We start from the raw sequence: 23,971 nt of genomic DNA, 5'->3' as shown, positions 1-23,971 counted from the left end.
TGGGTGTGCATGCAAAATAACTACCAAGATTATCACCAGCGATGCTCATTGTTTCCAAGGGTTAACTAACCCCCCCCCTCCAGGGGATGAATGAAGTATCTGCTCTGGTGAAATCCAGCCTGATTAGGTATGTAAAGTTAACACATCGTACATGTTGTTTTAAAAAGTTAACCAAAAAGTTCAAGTTTGGAGCTTTTGCTCATAAATAACCAACTTTAGGATACTGGATTTCAGATAGAAAGATTTGAAATCACGTTTGGAACTCTTCAGAAGTGCTGAGATACTGAATTTAAACCTCAACCTTTAAACATATAATGAAGATAAGCAAGGCATCTACCAATATATCTTATCAGCATGAAACCTATATAGCTTCTGATCATTAGACAAGTTAGATGAAAAGTCTGCCTGTAGGTAAACAATTAAATACAATCAAAGTGATAATTAATGTGTGTTGAAATGTTTTAGGCATTGTGGTAGGTTCTGACGGACAGTATCCTTATGTAATGTAGTCAGATCAAAGTGGTCGAAATTATTGGATTTTCATCCCAGCTGTGCATTGAAACAATCAAATCAGCCCAGATACATCTGTGAAAATCCCTAAAAGAATCCAAACAAAGTGGTGCCGCATGTGTCCAAAATGTTGAAGGATAGTTTAGTTAGCAAGTAGCTCACTTAAGAGCTAAAGTTGTTACAAGGAATCTATGCCTTGGCTTGCAGTGTTGATGTTACAATTAACTATTTTGTCAGGAGACATGACCAGCTAACAGTTTGTTATATAAGTAATATGATGGCTGGCTAATGCTATATAACGTTGTCTGATGCTAAAAATAGCTATATGTTTGGTTGCCAGGTGATATATGTATCTTTGACCTCACTGCAATTTTGATTCTTTCATATACTTTGACTGAAAATAAAACAAATATATCATAAAGTATGCAAAACTGGCTCATTCAGCTGACAAACACAAATATCAACTCTTAAGCCAACATATTGCTAAACTAATGTTAGCATCAGCCAACCTTAACTAATGCTGTCAGGTAATATTATAAGTTTGGCAATTATTATAGTTTTACAAAATATGGTATTTCCGGCAGGCTTATCAAACAGTTCTCTGTTCCTGAGCCCTTGTGTTGTCAGTTCCTTTAAATGACAAAGAGACATGTGGAAAGCATTAGTACCAGATGTGTGCATGTTTGTTTCTGTGTGGGCATTCCACATCAAAGCAGCTGTTTAACAAAGTTGGAATGTAGGGTGATAATCATCTTTCTCCAGAATGTCAGTTTTGGGCCCTTTTTAAATTGAATTTAGTTGTGAAAACAACTTTCGCATGTAATTCTCTCGTCCCGTAGAAAAACAAAACTGCAAACCTCTCCTTATGGTACAAAAGCAATATGTAAGTGAAAGTAAATGTGAAATTGAAAATGTGGCCTAAGCAATTCGTCTTCCTCCAAACATTTAATTATTCCGGTTATACATGCCATGTTTTCTCATATCCTATAAATAAAAAGGAAACCTAATACTACTACTCCTACTACTCCTCCTCCTAATACTACAACTACTACTATAGTATACTACCACTACTACTACTACTACTACTAGCAGCAGGGGCTCTCAACTTCAGACCCCAAACTCCTCCTTCCTCCTTTCATATCTTCACTAGCACACCTGAGTTCCATAAGGATAAAGAAGGATAAAGATTTCTAACATAGGCATTGTACCTATTTGCTAACTGCAGAGATTTGGTCCTTTGGCTTGGCTTGCATGCATTGATTTAATATTCCCTTGAAACAGCAAATAATTTAGAAACCGGTGTAAGGGTCATGTAAATAGAAGGGAAGATTGGGCAATGGAGAGGCTATCTGGACCCTTTCTCTTTGCCGTAAACAAGAAAGATACAAAATAACAATTCTAAACAAAATACTCTATTAGTGATGATATTTTAATTATTTTAAGACCATTTCAAAAACCATAGTGTGGCACTGTGGGTTCATCAAATAAGCGATCTTTGTAAAACATTTAGTGTTCATTTTGAAGTTTATTATTATTATAGTAAATACAATGTTATTATTTGTTAGTTGTAAAAGTTATGTTGTAATTTTCTCCCAACTCATAGTGGAACAAGTATTTTAATCATTGTTTTGTATTACAACAGCAAGATATCATATTTTGGATTGCAGCACAGCAATTACAGAAATATATCTAATCCCAGTCTTATTACTGAATGGCATACAATTATATTCTATACAGTTTGGAACATTGTATTATTTCTGTGGTTCAACAATCAACACAATAATCCACATCCTCCACCACCAACTTGGAAAAATAGTATAATTGTATTAAGAATATTGGTAAACTCCTTCAGTTTTCAATTAGGAAGATAAATGTACAGTAAGATATGAAACCTGAATTGCAGAAAGTAGTAGGCATATAATTAGATTTCCAGGTGACACATATGAACTATAACAAGAGTTCAAATTGGTCAAAATTCAGATTTTGTAAATACATGTGTTTTTGTGTATCAATATATTTCTACGCCAGTCACATTAATCATCAATGTGACTTTTTGTTATTTGGGTGAATTACATAATTACGTAATTTGAGGTCGGAACTTCCCAGAATAAAACCCAACCTTGACCTTCTATTGCAACAAACAGAATGACGTTCCAATCGAGTTCATGACCTACATATACAACAGCAGCTGGATAACACCGGCTATTTCTTCTTCTTTTTTCTCACCCCTGTACAGACCTCTAATAAAATTCAAAATTGGTACAGTATGAAAAATAACCCTTAATACTAGAATCACAATTTTCCTACGTAATTTTCAAAGTACTTACAGTGATGTCTAAAATCAGGTAACATTTAATCAGAAAGATGTTAACCATTGCTTCGTTTAATATCTGAGTCTGTATCGAAACTGAACATCTCTGTCGGGTTGCATTGATCCAAAGCCCCATCGCCTGAAGTCGATTCCAGGTATCTTCTCATCGGGTTTCTTCAGCTCAAACTCAAAATAAACCAACATGAGGAAAACAAACTGCTTCAGCTCATTGGTAGCAAAAAAACGCCCAGGACACATGGAGACCCCTGCACCCCAGGGCATGTTGTAGTACTTCACCTTCTTTCCTGCTTTGTAGAAATCAGTTTTCTTGGTCCCGTCTGGATTGAGAAAGCGGTCATATTTGAATGCATGTGGGTCAGGGTGGATCTCTGGGTCAATGTGAACGGCACTGTAAGGAAAGGCTGCCATTTTGTCCCCCTTTCGTAGGAAGTATTCACGCCCATCAGCCATCTTGAGGGTCATATCCTGAAGCACTGCTCTGGTGAGGACAGGTGCAGCAGTGAGTCGGAGGGTCTCTTCTACAGCACTGTCCAGGACTGGTGTTTTCATCAGCATTTCACGGGTCAGGTTTACTAAAGGCCCACCACGTTGGACTTCTTGCCCAAATTCCTTCAGAAGTGTATCTACTTCTTCCTTCACTGCTGCCATGGCTTCTGGGTGTTTCATGAGGAAAAGGAGCAGCCAGAATGCAGAAGGCCCTGTGTTGCCCTGAGAGGCCCAAAGAAGCACAAACATGTATCTGCTTCTCATTGTCTCCTCTGAACCAATCTCCTCTGTGGCCTGCTGGATGTCCCACAACCAACGACTCACATTGTCCCTTGACTTTATCTTCTGCACTGATACACTGTCCAAGAAAAATCCCATTAGCCTCTCGACTTCCAACCTTTGCCTTGGCAGCAGGATCCCGTAGGCCAGGTTGGGAAAGAGTTGGTCATATTTACGAAACTCGCTAAATAAGGCTTGTGAATCAACTCGGTCTTTCTCTTTGGCTTTCCTCTCATTTCCCTCTGTGTTGTGTGGCTCATTGCCAAATAGAGATAAGTAGCCGGCCCTGAAGACAATATTATAGCTGTAATTAAACAACCCCTCGTCTATCCAGGTTCCTTCGTCTGCAGATGTGCCTATGCTGTGCAACATTAGGTTCTGCAAATTACTCATCATGGCTTGTGTCATTACTGCCAGACCATCCCCCTTGAGGTGCTTGTTGCTGGCCATATGGAGAATTTGGTGTCCGCCCTCTGCAGCTTTGTAACCAAACACTCTGTATACCAATTGAACAGCAAACTTACTGAAGTCCAGTTTTTCTCTGCTCTCCTTAACAAACGACCCAAACGAAAGAGGGTCCTGAAGGAATGTAATATAACACCCTCCCAGCTGTACTGTGAACACATCGCCATGCTTTTGCTTCATCCTCTCCAGGAACTTCAATGTGTTCCTGCGAAACTCTAAGACATGACCCAGCCAAGGCATGAGCCCCTTATCCAAAGGGGGTTCTCCTGGTCTCCGTTGTCGAAAAACCCCGAGAAGGTACAGCCCTCCCAGCAGAGCAGCAAGAAAGGCAAGAAGAATCGGCAGCAGCAGCCCCATGACTGATTTCTCTGAAAGACAAACAGAGAGTGAAAGGTAAGGTTAACATCGTTCATGATATACTAACTTTTGCTCCTCCCTTTTCCACAAACTGCAATCTCAATGCTTTTCCTTTTAAGCAGGAAACAATTAACTGGTCAAAAAAACAGCCAAGCACATGGTCTGAATGAAACATAAATAAATCATTGGTATGTTACAAATATGGCTTTGAATATCCTGTAATGTGTTTGATGAAACACTATATTTAGCTACACAAAAAAGTACTCACAAGAAAATAATAATTACACTTTTTGTTAGCACATGTAACAAAAACATTCCTATTAACAATTATATTTTTTTCTGTCTTGTTTTTGGCAAAGAGAAAGGGTCCAGATAGGCTCTCCATTGCCCAACTTGCCCCTCTATCTTTTAATACCATTTTGTAACCACAAGGTGGCACTATGGGTACAGCAGCATATGTAAAGAAATCACAGTGACTGTGAAGTGATTATCATCCCACACAAATTCATCTCTTTAGGTACTTCTAACTTTATCTTTAAAAAGTAAACTTATCTTTAAATACAGTGCTGAGCTCCTTTAAGAGAAATATATATATTCTCATACTCAATGGCAGAAAATTATATTTTCATGCAGTTTAGGACATTGCATTTTCACTGTGATTAAAAAATAATAAATCACTCCATAGGCGCGTTCACACCAAGTACTTTTCTAAGTTCATTCAATCAAGGAACATTTAATTTGTTTCTAGTGTTTTGGTGAATTAAAGGCTCAACTGGAGGTGGGGGGAAAAAATCTAAAAACGTAATGATTAAGAGTAACTGCAAAAAACGAAAATGGAATAAATAAAATAATAATATAATAGATAATACAATCATAAAAACTCACTTATAAAGATATTTAATATGAAAAATGTATCCGGCATTGATCCGGACCAGTGACCTTGTATAAAGTTCACAACTGGACCGTTAATAAAAAAGTTTGAGTACCCCTGCTTTATACCTTAAACAGACGTTATTAGAGCAGTAAAACCACCAGGGGAAGTGTTAGGAGATGTGTGAAGGGATTTTCTTTTCTTTGAACATGCTCTAGACCAGGGGTGTCAAACTCAAGGCCCGGGGGCCAAATCCGGCACATGACTTTATTTGCATGTGGCCCCACAAGAGCTTGCAAAGAATATTATATGTTAATTATACGGTTAAATTATGATTTACAGCACGTTGCCAATAAACTACATGTCCCACAATGCATCTCAAATTTGACTTTGTTCTCAGAATTTGACTTTTTTTCTTCAAAATATGACTTTTTTCTTAGAATTTGCCCTTTTCTCAGAATTTGACTTTTCTTTCAAAATTCACTTCTTTTTTTTAAATGTCACTTCTTCTTTTTTTAAATGTCCCTTCTTTTTTTCAAAATGTCACTTCTGTTTTTTAAAATGTCACTTCTTTTTTCAATGTCACTTCTTTTTTCCAGAATTTGGCTTTTCTTTTAAAATCATTTTGTGACATTCTGACTGAAGAGACTTAGTAATTATGAAGTTATTACCCTATCTGATAATAATCCAATGCAGAGGCAATAATGTAATATAATACATTATTTTATATATATATTTATATATGTATTTTTGTATAGTCTTACAGTTACAACCGGCCCTTTGAGAGCAGCCATAATGCTGATGTGGCCCGCGATGAAATTGAGTTTGACACCCCTGCTCTAGACTGAGGTTAGGACCTCATTGGCATACGGACACAGAAATACATAAATAAATAAAATCTGTGTTCTGTTTTATTCTTAACTTATATATTTTTATTTATGTCCATTTTTATTTCGACATGTATTTATTTATTCCTGTATTTACTTCCACATTTATTTATTTTTGTATTTTTTTATTCCTGTTTTCTTTTTTTTGTACATGTTCTGTCCTCCATACCTTTGAGCTCGTTATGTGCATAAAGGTACAAATCACATCACAGCAAAACCTTCAGTTGCAGATCATTGTTTTAAAAACACATATGTGGTCCAGAGGTCTATGCATTGGCTTTTCCTGCAGGTGCTGGAGGTTCATCACCTGGGGGAGGGACATATTTTGTCTTCTGCTATGCTGATGTCAAATCTGGAAAAATGTATCTTTCTCAAACAAAGTCACGCCCATGCGATACTTTTTATGGTATGGACAATAAGTTGTTTCTTTATTTATGCATTTATGACAGTTTTTTGAGTGGGTATGGTGCAGCTACAATGATAGGTTAGCCTTTTAAATATAAAAGTATTTCATTTTTTTTAAGTGTTTTGCCTGTCATCTTGGTGACTGACAAAAGATACATTCAGGCTTGTTCCTATTGACTGATGCAGCTTGCTTTAGACAGTTCTTTGAATTTAAGTTCTATTTCCTTGTCTGGGTACAAGGCAAAGTGAAAAGCTAGCGTAAACATATTAATTGGTAATTTACAATATTACTTCCCCAGATCAGCTAAGACATATGTGTTGGATCCATAGACTGTATATATAAAGGTTGGATCAGTAAGAAGTAGGCTACACTGAGATATGGCACTACATTTCACTAAACAACAGGGTTCTCAGAAGGTTGTCTGGAAGATATTGGTTGTTTGCAGCACTCCTACGTTATCTGTCTACTTTAATCTACAGTACACATCAAGGCTTGGTTCATGATCAGTGGGACCCGATAGTCCATAATTGTATAAAGGAAATACTCCAGGCTCATTAGGGCTTCAAAGCTGTTCTGAATGTCCTTTTCAAGAAAGGACACACTGCAGACGCTCTGCAGAAACGTTTCAAGTTTCTTCCGGGAAGATACTAAATATTTATTCTGCAGCTCTATAAAAAAGGAAATACCGTTTTTTCAATAAATAGTTCCTAGTATATAACTTGGCCGGCAACATTTGATAATTTCAAGAAAAAAATCAGAGGATTGTCGATTTGCATAAGTTAAAGGTCCCCTATTATACTGTTTTTCATTACTTTATTATAGGTCTCAGATATATACCTAACATGTCTCTGAAGTGTTTGGCCTCGAAATACCAAACAGATCATGCATTGTAGCATCCCATAAACTCCTCTGTTTCAGCCCTGTTTAAAAAGTGCTGATTCTGTCTTTTACTTAGATGAAAATAAGGAGCCACTCCCCACGCCCCTCTGCAAGATATTTGGTTAAAACAAACACAATGGTACTCTAGGAAGAGATTCAGGTGATAAGGTGTGGGGTGTGACCTTGGTTGGTTATTGGCTAATGGTTACACAAGCCAACAAATCGTTATGACATTATAAAGTGGCCAAAATCTGATCAGCTCATTTTTCAGTCAGGTTTTTATATAAATGGATCAGGACAAAAAGTGAGCAAATATTTTGTTATGTATAAAAGACAGGAAAAAGTGGATTTTGCATAATAGGTGACCTTTAAAGTAATTGTGAAGTGTCTCATAAAACAAAAAATGTGGAACATAAATATTATTATTATTAGTAGCCTAATGTCATCTCTATTGTTATGTCCTAAATCGCATCCAGGATCCAGCACGTTTCAGAAACGTGCACGGTGCTGCCATTAGAACTAGAACAATTTGAACATTCTGTTACATCATCCCAAAGATCCACACCAAAACAAGAGTATTCAACCCCATCTACCTCCACCTTCGTTTAAACAACAGTAAGGCAGGGACGAACGTAAGAAGAGATTTTACAGAGGCGCAAACAAACGTCAGGCCAGAGAGTGTGTGGGTGTGATATTTAACATTGAAAAGTGTTAACGTATAATATTTCCAGCTAGAAGTACAGCTGCGAAACAAACTACACGCCGATCGGACCAGAAGTAGTACCCAACATTTGTTTCACTATCTTGGATTTTCTGAGTGTGTTGTACAAGTGATGCTGCGTTCGGTACACATCAGATTCACTACCACCATCAGTCTCTGTAGCCTGAGCATAATCAGATGCGTATGATAATACTAATAGCGAACATATGCTATGCAGCCAGAGGGGATATCATATTGTATTAAGTTTAACTTTGACTTAAATAATGCCTGGACCTACACACATTTTATACGGAACTTAATTTAAGGGATTTTCTATGTTTTACCATTTTGTCTTGTGATGTGAACGTTACACACGCGTGTCACCGCTGACGTTAGACCTACGTAGTACGGTAGTTACATCACGTTGCCGGCTTGCCACTTCCTCCACACTACGTGCGATCTGAAGCTCTGAAGACTGCTAAACATTTGAGGGACAATTTGTTTTCAGGCGATTCATTTGACGACACACCCCGTTAACAGGTAAGACATTGTTTTGCCAACTGTGTCGTAGGCTAATAGATGTTTTCTCTGGTGTTAAAACAGTAACGTAAGTCCTCCATTGTGTAAGTCCTCTATCTGGATTGTTTTAGTGTATTCTCTCCGGTGTTTATTTTATGTTGCCTATGCTCAACATGTAAAACAGTATTACTTAGCATAACATACTCGTTTATACATAGCCTATCTTACAATATGCAGAGAATAATAATAATAATAATAATAATAATAATAATAATAATAGCAAGAAAGGTCGTTTATTGACTCTCTGCCCTTCATGTTTAACCTTTAGCAGTTCATGTGAAATGGACATTAGATCTATCTGAACATTGAGTCAAAAACAAACTTGGGTTACTAATATGTAGGCTACATCATGAAGCTTACCCCAGACTCTAATAAAGGTTTACAGCGCAGTTTATATGAATCTAACAATGGATGGATTGGATCCTGTACTGAATTAGCTGGATTGCTAAAACCTCTAAGTCAAATTTGTATATCATTTTCCTTTTTTCTTCTCCTACTTAGTCAAGATGTCTGATTATGAAGAGAATGAATCCAAGTTCATGCGAAAGGCAAAGGAGAATCCATTTGTTCCAGTGGGTAAGTACATACTGTGCCCTAATGATTATCACGAACAAAGTAAAATTAATCTAACTTGTTTGAAAGTATTCTTTTAAATGAACTTTCTGGTGTTTTTGATAAGTGTTACTCAAGGCAGTATCGAAAGAGATGACACACTGAGAGTCCATTTCCTGTATCTGTGCAGATTTATGTAGTGCCCCTCCTCTTTAGGAAACTAGTGGCAGGTCTGATGGTGTGTCGCACTCATACAGTCTTTAAAGGTGGGGTAGGTAATTTTGGAGAAACCAGCTCGAAATCGCTAGAATTTGAAAATACACAGCCGGAAAAAATCTGCCACTTCCTTACAGAGCCCCTCCTCCAACACACACGAACGCGCACATTACCAATGAGGGCACGAGATAAGTTTGTGCACAGATGGAAGGCTGACAGGCAGGTAGGCCATCCAGTTATTTTAGCCGGGCCGGCTAAAATGATTGGTCGTGCTTACAGTACTACGGCTTCCACAGATGACATTTTTTTATGGATTTTTTGTCAAAGCACTTAAGATATTCATTGCTATCGGGATGTTAAGAGCATTCCATGGAATATAACAAAAAGTGTATCTCGAGCCGGTTTCTCAAACTTACCTACCCCACCTTTAACTATTATGCAAAATGAACTTTTTAATGTCTTTTATACATCCGCCCACGGCCCAACCTATCGTCCCCTTTCAGAAACATTGTTGTACCAGAAACAATGCGCAATGTGTTTTGCAAGTAATATGGTCTGTATTTACATTAGCAAGCATCGCTAACACTCAGAGCTAACGCTGTACTAGAGAGAATATGTGTCGGCACTTTCGTAACAGGTTATAGGTATGAGGCATGCTACAATGGGTGATCTGTTTGGTATTTTGAGCAAAGCACCTCAGAGACATGTTTTGTATAGATATGGCCCTATAATATATTATTCAAATATAGCATAATAGGTGAGCTTTAATTCAGAAAACCTTTGTTTGGAAAATGCCATGCCACTCTGAACACTATGCCCCTACTTGTGTAGTGTGTTCGACAACACACCAGAGTTCTCAGTGTACAGTAGTATTGGAATGATGACCAATTATTTTGCCCCAGAGGTCATCAATGTCTTAATTGAATCCATTTTTCACAAGCAACATCCCTTCCACCCATGCTTACACATAAATGGCATTTTTAAGTGGCCAAATAATAAAAATAATACAACTCTGAAGACCAATTTGTGCGGTTAGGTTTTGTCATCAACACAATTTTGCCAGATCTGGAAACACAGAGCCTTTAAATTGGTGAAACTGTCCAAATGTTAAGCTAACATCCAATGCCATTTGAAAAAGCATTTTCTAAAAATGTTTGTTCGCTGTGTAATTTTCTAATTATAGCTATACATCAGACTGCGTCTACTTAATAGACAATAAATATATGCCATGTTATAACATGCCGGATGCTTTAATGCGTTATGTTTAGTTATAGACTATTTCTGATTTGAGCTGCGCGAAACATCGGGTTTCTTATTTGGTTCAAACATTCCATAGGCACAAGCAAAGTTAGCATCTTGGGCATCAGCCAAATGCTAAAAAAAGGGTTGCCAAATATAGTATTAAATCTAAGTGAAGGAAACACTGCTCAACTTAACTCCGCTTCATTGATCATGCATTGATTGCTTGTAACATGAGTTTATTAAGTAATTTACAAACAGGAAGCTAGCTAGTTTATGAGCCAGATCAGCCCAGGGATACTGGAAAATAGCCAAAGTTATCCACTCAAAACGGTGCTTTCTACGTTAGCTACACACTGTTGGCGCTATAGGATCTGTGTAGATGCAAGACATAGGCAGCTTACCCAACCGTTACATCATTTGGATTTTTCCAGCAAAAAGGGCTGGCTTCGTTTTTACCGAGAAAGTCTAGGAAGGTCTCAATTTGTAGGTTCATGCTATGATCCATTCACAGTTTCACAACACATGGAAATTATTCACATTATGTTATTTCACATGGTACCTTTTTGAGTCTCCCCCATTTTTAATACTGCACTTTAATTGTTGTTGAAGTTTGTTTGAGTTATCAAATTAAATTGATCTTTCTCTTTTCTACTTGCAGGAATGGCTGGATTCTTTGCCATTGTGGCTTGGAGACTGATGAAAATGAAAAATCGTGGCGATACAAAAATGTCAGTTCACCTGATTCACATGCGTGTAGGTGCCCAAGGCTTTGTGGTTGGTGCCATAACCATTGGTATGTATCTTGTTTATCATGATGTATTTGATTTTAGTAGATTTTATTTTTAATTACAAGTGGTTTGGATTAAAACTGTATCCTTAAAAGAAATATAGGTCTGGATTCTGGCTGGTTACATTATGACCAATTTTACTTTTCAATGATACAAGTAGATTGTAAAGGTTAATGTGTAACTTATCCCTGTTGTTTCTTTGTTTTTAGGGGTTCTGTATTCAATGTACAAAGATTACATTGTGAAACCCAGAGAAGAACAGAAAGCCTTGAAAGACAAGTGAACATGGACTCTAAGATGGACATTTTATATCCCTTAATATTACCTCATGTTAAGGTGTGTTGAAAGTTTATTTGTACAGATGTGTGATATATTTTGTATGCACACATCCCCTTTAGCAGCTCACCTCTACTGTAAATTGGTCTGTCCAATTGAGTACCTCTAATGCTTATCCTCTAATGCCTCCGTTTCACTGACTCAACTCACTTTTGGTTCCTTTACTCAATTTCAAATTGTACCCCTGAAAGAATCGCCTCATTGTAGGTTGGATACTCCGCTGATCGGCATAGCAGAATTGTGTGAATCTGCTGTCAGATCATCATCAACATGAGATTTTCGGGATCTTTTCTTTTTCACCCAAATAGAGGAACGTCTGCACTTTGTAAAATGTCTTAGTGTACGACTTTGTATAAAGGTTCAGCCAATTGTTTTAGGGGTTTGAGTGAATGAAATAAAAGCGGTATTTATTGATGTTATCTTGGCTATTTAAAATAAGGCAGGTTTGAGCAAACTAACTAGTGTTCTGGAGCGTTTTAACTCCACCTATTATTTACAGCTCTTCCAGAAGAAGTGTGTTTTAAATATCAAAAACTACTAAGTTGGACTAGGCTAAGACTATATTTAAAACAACCACCAATAGGAAATCAGACATTTCTCTTCTTTTTTTCTTTGTCTTACACCAGCGATTTATTTTTATGTAATTACGCAAGTATTTTTGTCAAATGGAAACTGATTGCACCTTGGTCCACTTTATTTTTATTTTTTTAACGGACATCCGAATGCTTAGGGAGTTTTGCCAACATCTGGTCTCAAACAAGGCCTGTGTTTAGACATTATGTAAACAACAAGGTCACAAAAGGTTTGCGACTCACCCATAGGGACTCACCACAGTATCAGATAGTCACACACATTTATAAACTAATCACACAGAAATTAAAGAAGGAACAAAACAGGAAACAAAACCACAAATATCCTTTGTATAAATAAAATGTGTGTTTTTATTTCATATTTTTTACACAAAATGATTGCAAAGGCCATGTCTTCTTCTTCACATTTCTGTCATAATCTTGTGATACACTGTGGTCCAATGTTTCAGAAGATTGACAAGTCTTCATGGGACATATGAGACTAGGTTACTTGGGTACATCTTCACACAATTAATGATCATTATATACTGTAGCCTACATTGGGATATGCTTAAATAGATGCCTTGTTAAGTTATTCACCAAGTTAAGTTTTGAATGTTGTGTGAAAATACGGAAATATTTCTTTTCTGGAAATACAAATAAAAGTCTTGTAATTCTAAAATGTCTTTGTGTATGTTTTGAAAACTCTCCATATACGCTTTTTTTCACATATATTTGGAATGTTTAAACATATTCATAACAAATGTTTCTTTTTAAATGTAGCCTACAGTTCATGACAAAAAAAATTATTGTGTCTAGGTCATTCTTTCTTGTTTGATACTCCCTGTAAATGGGAAATGTTTAGTCATTGTTTTATTGTGCAACAGTTGGTGTCTAACAATTCCCATCACATATTTGAACATTCGCCATACCTCAAATAAAACGGCCAGGAACTTCATTCCTGGACTGATATCTATCAAGCTTTAAAATACTTTCCCACCCTCAGATCAACAGGAAATGAAATGCGTCATTTCATGTTGGCAAGAGGCTCTTAAATGCTGTGTCATTGTGACTTTGCACTTGTGAGTGTGCTGATGCCAACTGATATTTATCATGTTACACTATATCATTTATTTACAGTTTTTTTTTATCAAAATAATTCCAATTGAGGATTCCATTGCCATTTCTATGTATAAGGTCAAAAAACACCGGGGGCCAATATCTTATGACCACACAATACATGTGCGTATGTGTGTTTGCATAATAGAGACTGGAAAACACCCTTCACTGTGTAATGTATGTCGCCCTCCAATGGTCTTTTAGGATATTGCTTGGTAATAATATTAACATGGGAGAAAAATACTTTTATGCTATGTTCCCAGAGCTACATTATTGCTCTCGCGAGATCTTGTCCTAACTCTCGAGAGTGCCGTTGCTATGGACGCAGTAGCGTCGCAATCAGCGAGGAAGGGTTTTTCACATTCGGTTCAAAAGGTTGCAAAACAGAATATAATGTGTTTAAAAGGACGGTACTTGGACACATACACCACGGGTGAGTTATTTTTCTTAGCTTTTTCAAATTTAACTGAAGCCTACTTAGTAAGAAGTTTGAAGACTCGAATTTGTCATGACATCTGTGTATTCACAGGTAGGCTACTCATATTATCGTCAACATCAACAGAAGCTTGCTAATTGCTCGTTACGAAATCTAGCATACAGTAGTGTTTATTTTTGCTTAAAGTTGTCAGTTTCGGTCTGTTAAGGCTCATGCATTTTCAAATAAAGGTCAGTGGTCATCAATAACAACAGTCATGGACTTTGCACAACAAGAAGGAGGTCTTATATGTCATTATCTCTTGGAGCTATAAAGATATGATGGTCTCATGTTTGCTGTAATTCTCACAATAATTACCTTTTCAGCATTTATTTAAAGAAGTTCTTGGATTTGGTCAATGGTAAAATATAGGCAATGAAACTACCAATTGACAAGTTCGTAAAATGTAGGCCTATTTATTATTTGATTGAGTTAAAACAAACACATGCCAAATCTATTAACTTCAAATCCAGAGGAATATAAAAAAAACCATGATATAACTTTAACCAAATGCCCCCACAACTTTTAACTATTTTCCACCTTTATAAGTTGAATTATTTTTTCTTATGCTATAAATCATAGATCATGGAGCATGAGGATGAAATGAACGACTTACGGCTTCAGTTCCAAGCGCTACAAAAGCAGCAGGAGAAAAGAAAACTGGATAGGACAAAGGAGAAAGAACCAGATAAGCTTAATGTCATTGAAACCCAGGAGGATTTGGATCTATCTAAGCAAGGTATTCAGGCAGAGAATGTCGAGCACAGGTGAGTCCTGGCTAAAATATAGTTTTGTATGGTACATTTGTATTTGTTATGTAACTTTATTAATTGCACACAACATATAAATAAGCATACATTCTAATCAACTATTTATTGTTGAAGAATCATGTTTTTATACTTGCATTGAACCACTGTTATCTATTTAGTGTCTATTTGTCTTAATGACCTCCCTATAGACTGCTGCAGAAAGACAAACAACCTTTGCTAGACCAGCTGAGGGAGTTAAAGGATGAAAATGGTCGGCTCTTCAAACTACTGAGTGAGAAAGATTTTGAAATTAAACACCTGAACAAGAAAAGAGAAGAAGAGCGACTGGTATTAGCAGGTAAAACACCAACGCTTTGCACCACAGTAATATAAAGAATGATGGCTACATCAGAGCTTCCTTGTGACTTATCCTCTCCTCCATTTAGGCACGTCGGGCCTGGCAGGGGATATCGCAGCCACCAAGATTGTTGAGCTGTCCAAGAAGAATCGAGAGCTTAATGTTGAAATTGAGCGAGAAAAAATTAAATCTAAGCAAAACAGCAACAGAGTCAAAGAGCTTGAGAAGGAGGTAGCTGAGTTTTGATTTGATTGTGACATTTTATTTGATTTGCGGATTGATGTCACACAAATCCTTACACCTTGTTTTAAATTCAATAATTGCTCAAACAAAGATATGTTTTTAAAATTATATTTGTGAAATATATTTTTACCAAGGGAATAAACAATATATACGTTTCACATTATGCTTCTCTCTATAGCTGCAGGCGGCGTTGGTGTTCTCTCCACCTGGGCAAAAGATTATTACAAAGTCACAGCATAAAACGTCTGAAGACTGTGAGGTAAGAATAAATGTGAAAATTCCCATAACTTTTTTATTTTAATGATGGCAACTTATTCTGAATCTCGTGTCATCTGTTCACAAAAGCAGGAACATCCAGTGGTGAAATCTCTTCAGGAAAAACTAGCTGCTGCCCAGCTGAAAGCAACTGAGTATCGCAACCAGGTTCAATCTGCCAAACAGGAGCTGAAAGTAGCTCAGAAGGTAGAATGATGTTATACCTGTAGCTACTCTAATTGAAATAATTAATCAGCATTGACTTCCATATCTAAAATATGAACTGTACTGTAGGTTTTAACTAGTGAGATTGGAGAGGAGGTCAACTTTCAGCAATTACTGAACAGCCCTGGGAGCTTTAGAGGTCGATCACAGCAAATAATGGCTCTTCAGACAAGGGTAAGCTGAAACTCATAATAATCCACCTCGAAGTTAAGTCATTAAGCTAGTCACAGAGTTAAAAATACATTGTATAGTCACTATAAAAAAGCAAAAATATAAATCAAACAACCAAACTCAACATGAACATAACTGGGTGTTGTGCAACAGGTTCGGGACCTGGAGCAGCAGCTGAACCGGTCAACTCAGCAGAGACAGCCAAGCATCCTGAGTTTGGAGGAAGAGCTTTTTGACAAGAAAGTCCTCCAGAAAACCCTTCCTCAAGAGAGGAACCTCAGCTACATCCGCACCATCGAAAAGGAAAAGAGGGAGGCATATGAGGTGTGTATCATTAATTGTAAATGCATTTGAATATGAGTATTTGTTGATGAGACCCTGCTCTTCTTCCAGAGGATCTCAGCGGACTATGAGGCCATCCTGAAGGACCATGAGGATGTGAAAAAAAAGTTGGAAGCCTCTAAAGCCAGGAACAAATCTCTGTCTACCGAAATAAAATCTCTGAAGGTCCAGATCTCCACCCTCCTGGAAAAGGAGACACATGATAATGAGCTAGTGGATGCCCTGCTGGTAAGGCTATGAGACAAGAGAATAATATCTATGTTAGGAAACTTTATATTATTTCTACACACATTTCAGGTTGTAGCTCTGTTAGGGAGAAGGTACATAACATGATTTATTTGGGGTTTAGCAGCAAATGCTCCATTAAAGGCATCTAATAGTTAACATATCTAATGGTTTATTAAGTACACAGTTCAGATCGTGTTACACAGGCACAAACAATCAATCAATAAATCAAACTTTATTTATACAGCCCAAAATCCCACATTCAACATTCGTCTCGGGGGACTTTAAAGTTTGTTCAGAATATGAATATGAACAACCTTTGTCCTTAGACCCTCATACTGTATAGGACATACTGTCACAGACTACAGAAAGAAGGATCTTTTGTGATACGCCTAGCCTGTAAATTGCTCTTAACAATAACCGCCTCTTCTATTTCTGGTAGAAACAGCAGTCTCAGATGCAGGAGGTGCTGAGACAGCTCGGCCAACAGCAAATTGTCCAGAGCCAGGAGACCCCGTCGAGACAACAGCTGAGCAGCGAGCCTTTTCAGCACAACGCTGTCATCCACAGGCTGAGGCAGACCGTGGCTGAGAGAGAGGCCAGAATCAAAGAACTGGAGGACCAAATACAGCAGCTGTCTGTCAACGTAAAAACACTCAAATGCAAAACTATGGGAATGAAAGACAAACTCAACGATAATGTATTTCAATTCTAAGTAAATGGAACAAAAATGTAATATATGTCCCTTCAAAACGTTGCAATACTTTTTTAAAAATGCATTCATGATATACAATCAATGTTTGCAGCAAGAGAGCGATGAGAGGCAGTCCAAGACAACACTTTGCAGTACAGGATCTCCGCCTGAAGAGGGAGACATTGACAAAAGAATAACATTTTCAGGGTACGTACAGTAATGAAACTTGTGCTTAATTATCATTGGATATGCATACATAAAATATTATTTGAATGGAATTAGTCAGATCTTTTAATTTAATCTTAAAGTATTATTTTCTGCTAACTGTTACAGTAAGACTTGGTTTTTAAGACATCTTTTACAACAAGTCACTCAGACTGTTTTGATTTTGTTTGATGCCTGTTTTTCAGAGAGTAATTTATTTTTATATTTTTGCAGTTCTGTTTCTAAATTTGGTCATAAACTGGTGTTGCCTGCTGTGGGAAGCAGTATAGAATTCAAGTAAGTGGACACACTGCTACCCTATTTATAATTTGCTACACAATGTGTTGGACTGAGCAAGTTGTTTTTCAGTGTTGTTTTCAGGGGCCCAAGTTCTTCAAAATGTCCACAATATTCAGCTGATGTGAGCGCACTAATGAGTCAGTGTAATGACTATAAAAACCCCTGTGCTCAGAAGGAGAGACTCCATGAGACACGAGGCGCTGAGACTTTGTTTGTTTGCGGGTCTGTTAAATTATTCACATGAGAAACACTGAACCTCTGAGATTATATTTTGATGTGGCTTGTTTTTGGGCATCATAGACATCAAAGTTATGCCTCTGATTCACCACCCAAACATTATTTTAATTTGTGGTTCTTAATACAAGCTCTTTTCAGAGCCATGGATTCTTGATATGGTTTTCTTAGCACTGCAGGTTGTTATGTATTGCTGACTACTTCTCTATTAAATGATTATTTAATGAGTTAGTAAATCTATCAATGAATCTATGTCCATCTAAAGTCTCATTAGTGCATCTCTAAGGTCACCATCGATGAGGGAATGTAATCATTTTAAATACATTTTTAATCAGAGACCTTGCTTAAATATTCCAGAGAACAAGAGACGAACCAGGAGGAGCGCCGCAAGATCCTCGAAAAGCAGGTGGAGTCGACACAAATCGATCCAAAGTAAGGACTGGGCAGTCAGCAAGGGAAAAACTGGTATGCAAAGGTCAGTTACAGTGTGATGTGACAATTTCAAATAGATTTGACATTTTTCCTCTTCTTTTCAAATTCCCTGACTATGTTATAAGTATTATACCATGTCTATCTTGTTTCTTGCTATCAGAGCTCTGCCCCTCAGAAGCACTTTTCCCCAGAATCAGTGGGGCAGCAGTCGCCGAGCAACAGGAACTGGTAGATGGTCGGAAACATTGGTTGTCATTTGTCAACATCTTATTTTTAAAAGAAGCAAGATTTTTGTTTTTCCAACTCAAGATTTACACAAGAGGACAGAAATAATGATGCCTGGCAAAGGACATATTGTTTATGGACAGTGCTCATTTCAAGCCCTCATGTTTGGGCAGCACAGAGATGTCCATGTTGCTTTTGTTTGTTGTCTCCTGGTTGGACATTTAGCTGGAGGAAACGCAGGCGCTGAGGGCATCGCTAAAGAGCACTCTCCACCATGACCGGCAGCTCTGCAATGACGCGATGAAACAAGCCAAGCATGTTTTCCTGCAGGCTCTGTGACAGCCCAGACTAGACACTAACCAGGGGAACTGGCCGGTCCCTGCTCAGCCTCACTTCCAGCTGAGCCCTACCTTCTCCTGTCACATGTGACACACAGCAGTCTGCAGGAAACAGGCTCTCCTCCTCTGCCACAAAAAACATCACACGGATCGAGGTCTTTTTCTCCATATGAAACCTTTCAAGACGGTTGCTGTTGGTTCCTTTGTGCTTTTGGCAATTTGAGTAGCTCGAGCAGCAGAGCTTTCAAATGTAACCGTGGTGTGACAAGTGTTCCTACTGAGTACAGACATTTTTGATTCAGATTTTCTCTGCTTGCAGTTTTATAAATGTCACATTTCATTGAAACTCTGCATGTGTTTTCCTCTGCGGGTAACCTGAAGTGCATTACATGTATAGAAAGCAACAGTCTGTTTTGTAAGCTATCCGGAATGTCCAATTTAATCAATGGAAGGCAAACCCAATCTTTACCAAATGTTTTGAATATATTGTTTACATTCATGGCTATGACTTTCCTAGAGTTATGAGTTTTTTTTGGCCCCAGATGGTTGTTCATAAATGTGTGACAGGCCAAGACAAACAGTAAACACCCCAGTTAAGTTCCCATACATTTCAATATTACGTTTTAAATATTCCTGCTAATCATTTCTGACTTAAAACCAGATGTGTGGGAATAGTGGTTGAAAATGAATGAGGGCTCAAGCTACACAAACTCCCACTCTAGTCCTCCGTACAGTCCCCAGAGCGTGTCACACGTATGTACAGAATGCACGCCTCGCTCCTCAACCCAAAGGTTGCTTGGACGTGCACAGCCTGGTGGGACTGCGCTCCACATTCATACTAACATCCGAGTTATTTTCTTCCGATGTAGCCAAAAGGATTTCAGCAGAAACCCCCCTTCCACCTTTCCTCTCCCTCCACATCACGCTTAATTTAAAACCATGGCTGAGTTAGTGTGCTGCTTCAAATACCGCACTATTTCTTCCAGGACCCTGTGGGAGATTGGCAGGTCCCCATTGGACTGAGCGAGAAAAGTGCCACAAGACAAAAATATCAGAGTTTGAATGTGATGAAGAAAGCCTTTATGCTCAGAGTAACAAAAAACTGCTTGTGTTAAATACCTCCTGGATAGAAGGAGAGGCACGCTTTAATGTAGTAGAGGGAGATGTCATTGTAGGAACAGATGAGATACCATTAGCTTCATGACTGCATGCCTTGCAGGATTGCCTAATACATATACTGTTTTCGAAATGTGCGTGAGAAAAGGTGTTGGTGAAAATACGTGTCATGGTCCCTTCCTGCATTCAATTCAAGAGAAAATGTTGAACTTAACACATTTTTGTTTAGGCGTGCTTTAAATTGTCTGCAGACAATCTTGGCCATGACTCTCTTGTAAAATAGATTTTTAACTTAAATAATCTAATAATATACAACCTCATAAATCAGTTTTGTAGAGCATGTCCAATATTTTCTCAAACATTTAATACAAAGCTTATATTTGGTCATAGGTGATAGAGAGATATTACAGGCTATTGGATCTGAATTCAAGCTCATTGCCGTTCAATATTAATTTCACTGTTTAATTTCAGTCACAAATTAATGTCACAGATAATGTGACTACTCTGGTTGATTTAATTTTTTTAATAGTGTCATCACTTTCAAATAAATTACACTTCCCCAAACAATTTTAATATCGTTTTATGTAGCTGTATTACGCAGAAAGGTGTAGATTTATTCCAAAATGCCCAATAACCCACCAAACCAAACACAAACTTATGTAAACACAGCATACGTAAACAGCCTCACCTATTTGTCATTCCAGCTTTGAATGACTCCTTTCTCCATCCTTCTCCTCAGAGGTATTCCCTCGTTCTGGACCAATGCTTCCTGCAGACCATTGACTGCATCCAGAAACTAAAGTAAATAGTGGAGCCGTGAACGCAGAGGTTAAAGTTAGCCATCAGTATATGAGGGTTCTGTGAACTTTACTCAGGCCAGCAAACGGTTTGTGCCTCTATGAGTCCATTCATCTCCTAGTGCCTCTCATTTACATGTAATGGAAAGAAAATAAACAGCGGTGTCCTAATGTGCTCATTTACAGTAAGTAGAAATAAAGTAATGGGCTGTTATCTTTACTAAGCCAGTGGTGAAACACTGATAAGCTCAACAAGTGAAATGTTGATCATAGTGTAAAGCAGGAGTGGACTTCTACAATAAAGTATGATGGCGTTTTACTACAATCACCCACAAATGTGTATTTGAAACTTAGTAAGCAATGTTGGCTTTTAAAAAAATCAAGTTTATATCATGTCAATACAGCATGCTCTTTGTTAGTCTTTTGATTATCTCAGCAGGATGGCATCACTAGATGGCAGTGTGGTTGGTCATATACTGCACATCAACCTTTTGTGATGGGTTGTTCTGACAGTCAGTGACTTGTTGACTTGTCCAGCAATAACACTATCTGTAGCCAAAAATGCCACTTAAACAATCGCTTTGTACTCTGTTGTACACAGCAATGATGTGCTATTAATACTGTACATTTTAACTGTCATTAGAATTACCTAGTTGTGATTAAATCAATAGATATTAACATGAAAATGATCTCACTGCTTCTGAAAGCTATGTTTTGAATTAAAGAGTTGATAATTATGATATCAAATAAAGATAAAGGTGTAAAGATAAACACAGCGGTGACATTACTGTAGAATATCTTGCTACAATTAATCAAACTGACACTTAACACAAACTGACTATGAAATGTTGACAGCATAGAAAACTGGTATACATTTTACTGTAGCTCCTCAAACTCTGACAATAGCATTCTTTCTGCTGCTTGCAGCTTTCCTCCCTCCAAATTGCTGTACTAACCCAGCTGTCACACTTGACTCTGAAATTAAATTGCTTCCTATGTTCTGTCAAATGTTCCGTCTCGGAAATAATCAATTTCTCCAGGAAACACTCAGCCTCAAGTCGGATGACTGTCTTGAAAAAAGGAAAAAGCAGTTTTGTTTTAATTCAGCATCTAGAAATCTTCAACATTATGTTTGAGCAATTTGAAATGCCTCAAAAAACGGCTCTTGTCAGATGAAAGACAGGCAGTATATATTTGTAGCCAAACTCTTCCATAGCCGGATGTTTGGGTCATTGGCTGTCACATGTGTGTCCATCATCACTAGTGTGGATATCCTTAATAATAAATCACAACACTGTCACTTTATCAGCCCCACTGTCATCTCACCATGCTATTTGTCTCCAAATCCTACTGTGTAGTTTCCTATTTTGTTTTATTATTATATTATATAAACACCTTGTATTTTTCTGCATATAAATCTCTATTTATTCCTGTCCGTTTTCTGCAACAACCAAATGTCCCCAGTGGGGATCAATAAGGGTATCTCAATGTTTAAGCCACTCTGAGGGCAAGTCCCTTGAAGAACACATTTGTTTAACAAGTCCCTTTACACATGCTGACACAATGGCTTTGACATTTTGCTCTTGAATACGATCACTGCCAGTGGGATTTTCTGCCTGAGGGAGATGTGTGCATCAGTAGCCTGTTATCAGCCGTGCTCATGCATGAGCACGGCTGATAACAGGCTACTGATCTATTAAGTTTTACCTTTATCTGAGAGTTCACAGTGAAGAGAGAGATAGAAATAATTGGGAGAAACAAAAGGGGATGACATGCCAGCTGAGCCACCTCAAACCCCCAGGAGGCTGGCAGAGAAATATGTTTGTTGTGTATGCTTTATGAATATGAAAGCTTTGTCTAGACACAATCACACCCGATGATTAATGCTTAATGGGTCTCATTATGTCTGCAAAGCCTAATAAACTGGCTCTATATTTAGTGCGCTATGTAAAGGTGAAAGCAGAGAAAAAATGAAGATGCTCAGATATTTCAAGCTTTCAAGAAAATCCCTAATGAGTTACATTATTAAAGCAGAGTGCTACTCAATTAAAAAATGTAGAGATGGTGTGCTTATTTACGTCAGCTGCTCCATTCTGAATACGCTGTTATCTGTTCCTGCATCTATCTTATATAACTGATTTGTTATTCTGTAAAAACATAGAAGGTGGGACATACTTGTATAACATAACACAAATGTACAGGCCAGCTCTACCACCCTAATGTTCCTCTACGGAGTCTACACGGATAACAGGTGTTAATGGCTCCAAGCATCTCTCTTCTATCGCACAGAATACAGCTCAACATTTGGCCATAGGACGGAAATGTCAAGCACTCACAGTTAGTCCCAATGGAGGAGGCCTTTTGACTCCCTGTATTACATTTCAGTGTTTGATACATGAAGATGCAACACATCCTTCTTAACCCATTCTTCACCAACACATCCAGATACTAAGAATACAAGGAGATCTCAATCTGTTTAGTTTATTTAGTTGCATGTATCTAACTTCATGTGATAGAAGCAAGAGTGCATATTGAAAAATATTAACTTGAGTTGTGTTGGACTGTATTTGCTTGTCTTTTCTGGGTTTCTTTATCAACATTTATTTTATGTCAAATTGGTGAATGTATTTCCTTGTTTTAGAGCAGTTTTTTTAATAAAATATATATATATATTTATATATATTTCTTGTGTTTTATCTGTTGGGTGTATTTTCATAATTTGTATTATGTTGAGCTCTTTAGCCAGTGTACATTTCCCACACAATTCTTAATACAGCATTGGTGATGATGATAAAATAATTTATTCTCAATTCTCAATCATTTTCATTTAAATGATTAAGTAGCCGTAATACAGATAGACATGTAATTTCAAAAAGGGGTGAATTGGATGCTTAATGTATTTAAACCTCCATTGAAGACAAATAAAATGCCAGGACAGAAAACTATTTGAGCACCTCTCTTATTATTGTATTGTTAACTTTGACAAACCAGGCTACAAAAAACAAATCTATTCTC

At 37.5% G+C, this 23,971-nt stretch overlaps 3 protein-coding genes across 7 annotated transcripts; 2 read left to right on the top strand and 1 right to left on the bottom strand.

Annotated features, from left to right (window-relative positions):
• Positions 1 to 2,015: 2,015 nt before the first annotated feature.
• LOC117488443 (7-alpha-hydroxycholest-4-en-3-one 12-alpha-hydroxylase-like) lies at positions 2,016 to 4,454 on the bottom strand. The gene has a single exon (XM_034137333.1). It carries the CDS (start codon positions 4,427 to 4,429, stop codon positions 2,894 to 2,896), a length of 1,536 nt encoding a protein of 511 aa, XP_033993224.1. The 5' UTR covers positions 4,430 to 4,454; the 3' UTR covers positions 2,016 to 2,893.
• ccdc13 (coiled-coil domain containing 13) lies at positions 4,380 to 23,591 on the top strand. 5 transcript variants are annotated; one of them, XM_034137329.1, is made up of 14 exons: positions 4,380 to 4,465; positions 14,631 to 14,815; positions 15,007 to 15,155; positions 15,244 to 15,386; positions 15,577 to 15,657; positions 15,744 to 15,860; positions 15,948 to 16,052; positions 16,203 to 16,373; positions 16,443 to 16,619; positions 17,059 to 17,262; positions 17,423 to 17,517; positions 17,749 to 17,811; positions 18,406 to 18,523; positions 18,641 to 23,591. In XM_034137329.1, exons 2-13 carry the CDS (start codon positions 14,634 to 14,636, stop codon positions 18,482 to 18,484), a joined length of 1,566 nt encoding a protein of 521 aa, XP_033993220.1. In that variant the 5' UTR covers positions 4,380 to 4,465; positions 14,631 to 14,633; the 3' UTR covers positions 18,485 to 18,523; positions 18,641 to 23,591. The 5 variants fall into 5 exon arrangements, with proteins under 5 accessions (XP_033993220.1, XP_033993222.1, XP_033993223.1 ...); XM_034137331.1 differs by lacking the exon at positions 4,380 to 4,465 and adding an exon at positions 13,901 to 14,006 and having other exon boundaries at positions 15,747 to 15,860; XM_034137332.1 differs by lacking the exon at positions 4,380 to 4,465 and adding an exon at positions 13,901 to 14,006 and having other exon boundaries at positions 17,065 to 17,262.
• higd1a (HIG1 hypoxia inducible domain family, member 1A) lies at positions 8,561 to 13,136 on the top strand. Its single transcript, XM_034137335.1, has 4 exons — positions 8,561 to 8,712; positions 9,253 to 9,327; positions 11,420 to 11,554; positions 11,759 to 13,136. Exons 2-4 carry the CDS (start codon positions 9,258 to 9,260, stop codon positions 11,830 to 11,832), a joined length of 279 nt encoding a protein of 92 aa, XP_033993226.1. The 5' UTR covers positions 8,561 to 8,712; positions 9,253 to 9,257; the 3' UTR covers positions 11,833 to 13,136.
• Positions 23,592 to 23,971: the final 380 nt, after the last annotated feature.

This window comes from Trematomus bernacchii, unplaced genomic scaffold (genome assembly GCF_902827165.1).
Source record: "Trematomus bernacchii unplaced genomic scaffold, fTreBer1.1, whole genome shotgun sequence".
Classification (NCBI taxonomy): domain Eukaryota; kingdom Metazoa; phylum Chordata; class Actinopteri; order Perciformes; family Nototheniidae; genus Trematomus; species Trematomus bernacchii.
This window is presented reverse-complemented; position numbering and strand designations above follow the sequence as displayed.

Excerpts from the sequence above, each read along its gene's own strand:
- LOC117488443 (XM_034137333.1), bottom strand. The coding sequence starts at position 4,429 with ATGGGGCTGCTGCTGCCGATTCTTCTTGCCTTTCTTGCTGCTCTGCTG.
- higd1a (XM_034137335.1), top strand. The coding sequence starts at position 9,258 with ATGTCTGATTATGAAGAGAATGAATCCAAGTTCATGCGAAAGGCAAAG. Across the intron at positions 9,328-11,419 it reads GAATCCATTTGTTCCAGTGG|GAATGGCTGGATTCTTTGCC; the intron begins GTAAGTACATAC and ends TTCTACTTGCAG. Across the intron at positions 11,555-11,758 it reads GGTTGGTGCCATAACCATTG|GGGTTCTGTATTCAATGTAC; the intron begins GTATGTATCTTG and ends CTTTGTTTTTAG.
- ccdc13 (XM_034137329.1), top strand. The coding sequence starts at position 14,634 with ATGGAGCATGAGGATGAAATGAACGACTTACGGCTTCAGTTCCAAGCG. Across the intron at positions 15,861-15,947 it reads AGCTGAAAGTAGCTCAGAAG|GTTTTAACTAGTGAGATTGG; the intron begins GTAGAATGATGT and ends ACTGTACTGTAG. Across the intron at positions 16,053-16,202 it reads TAATGGCTCTTCAGACAAGG|GTTCGGGACCTGGAGCAGCA; the intron begins GTAAGCTGAAAC and ends GTTGTGCAACAG.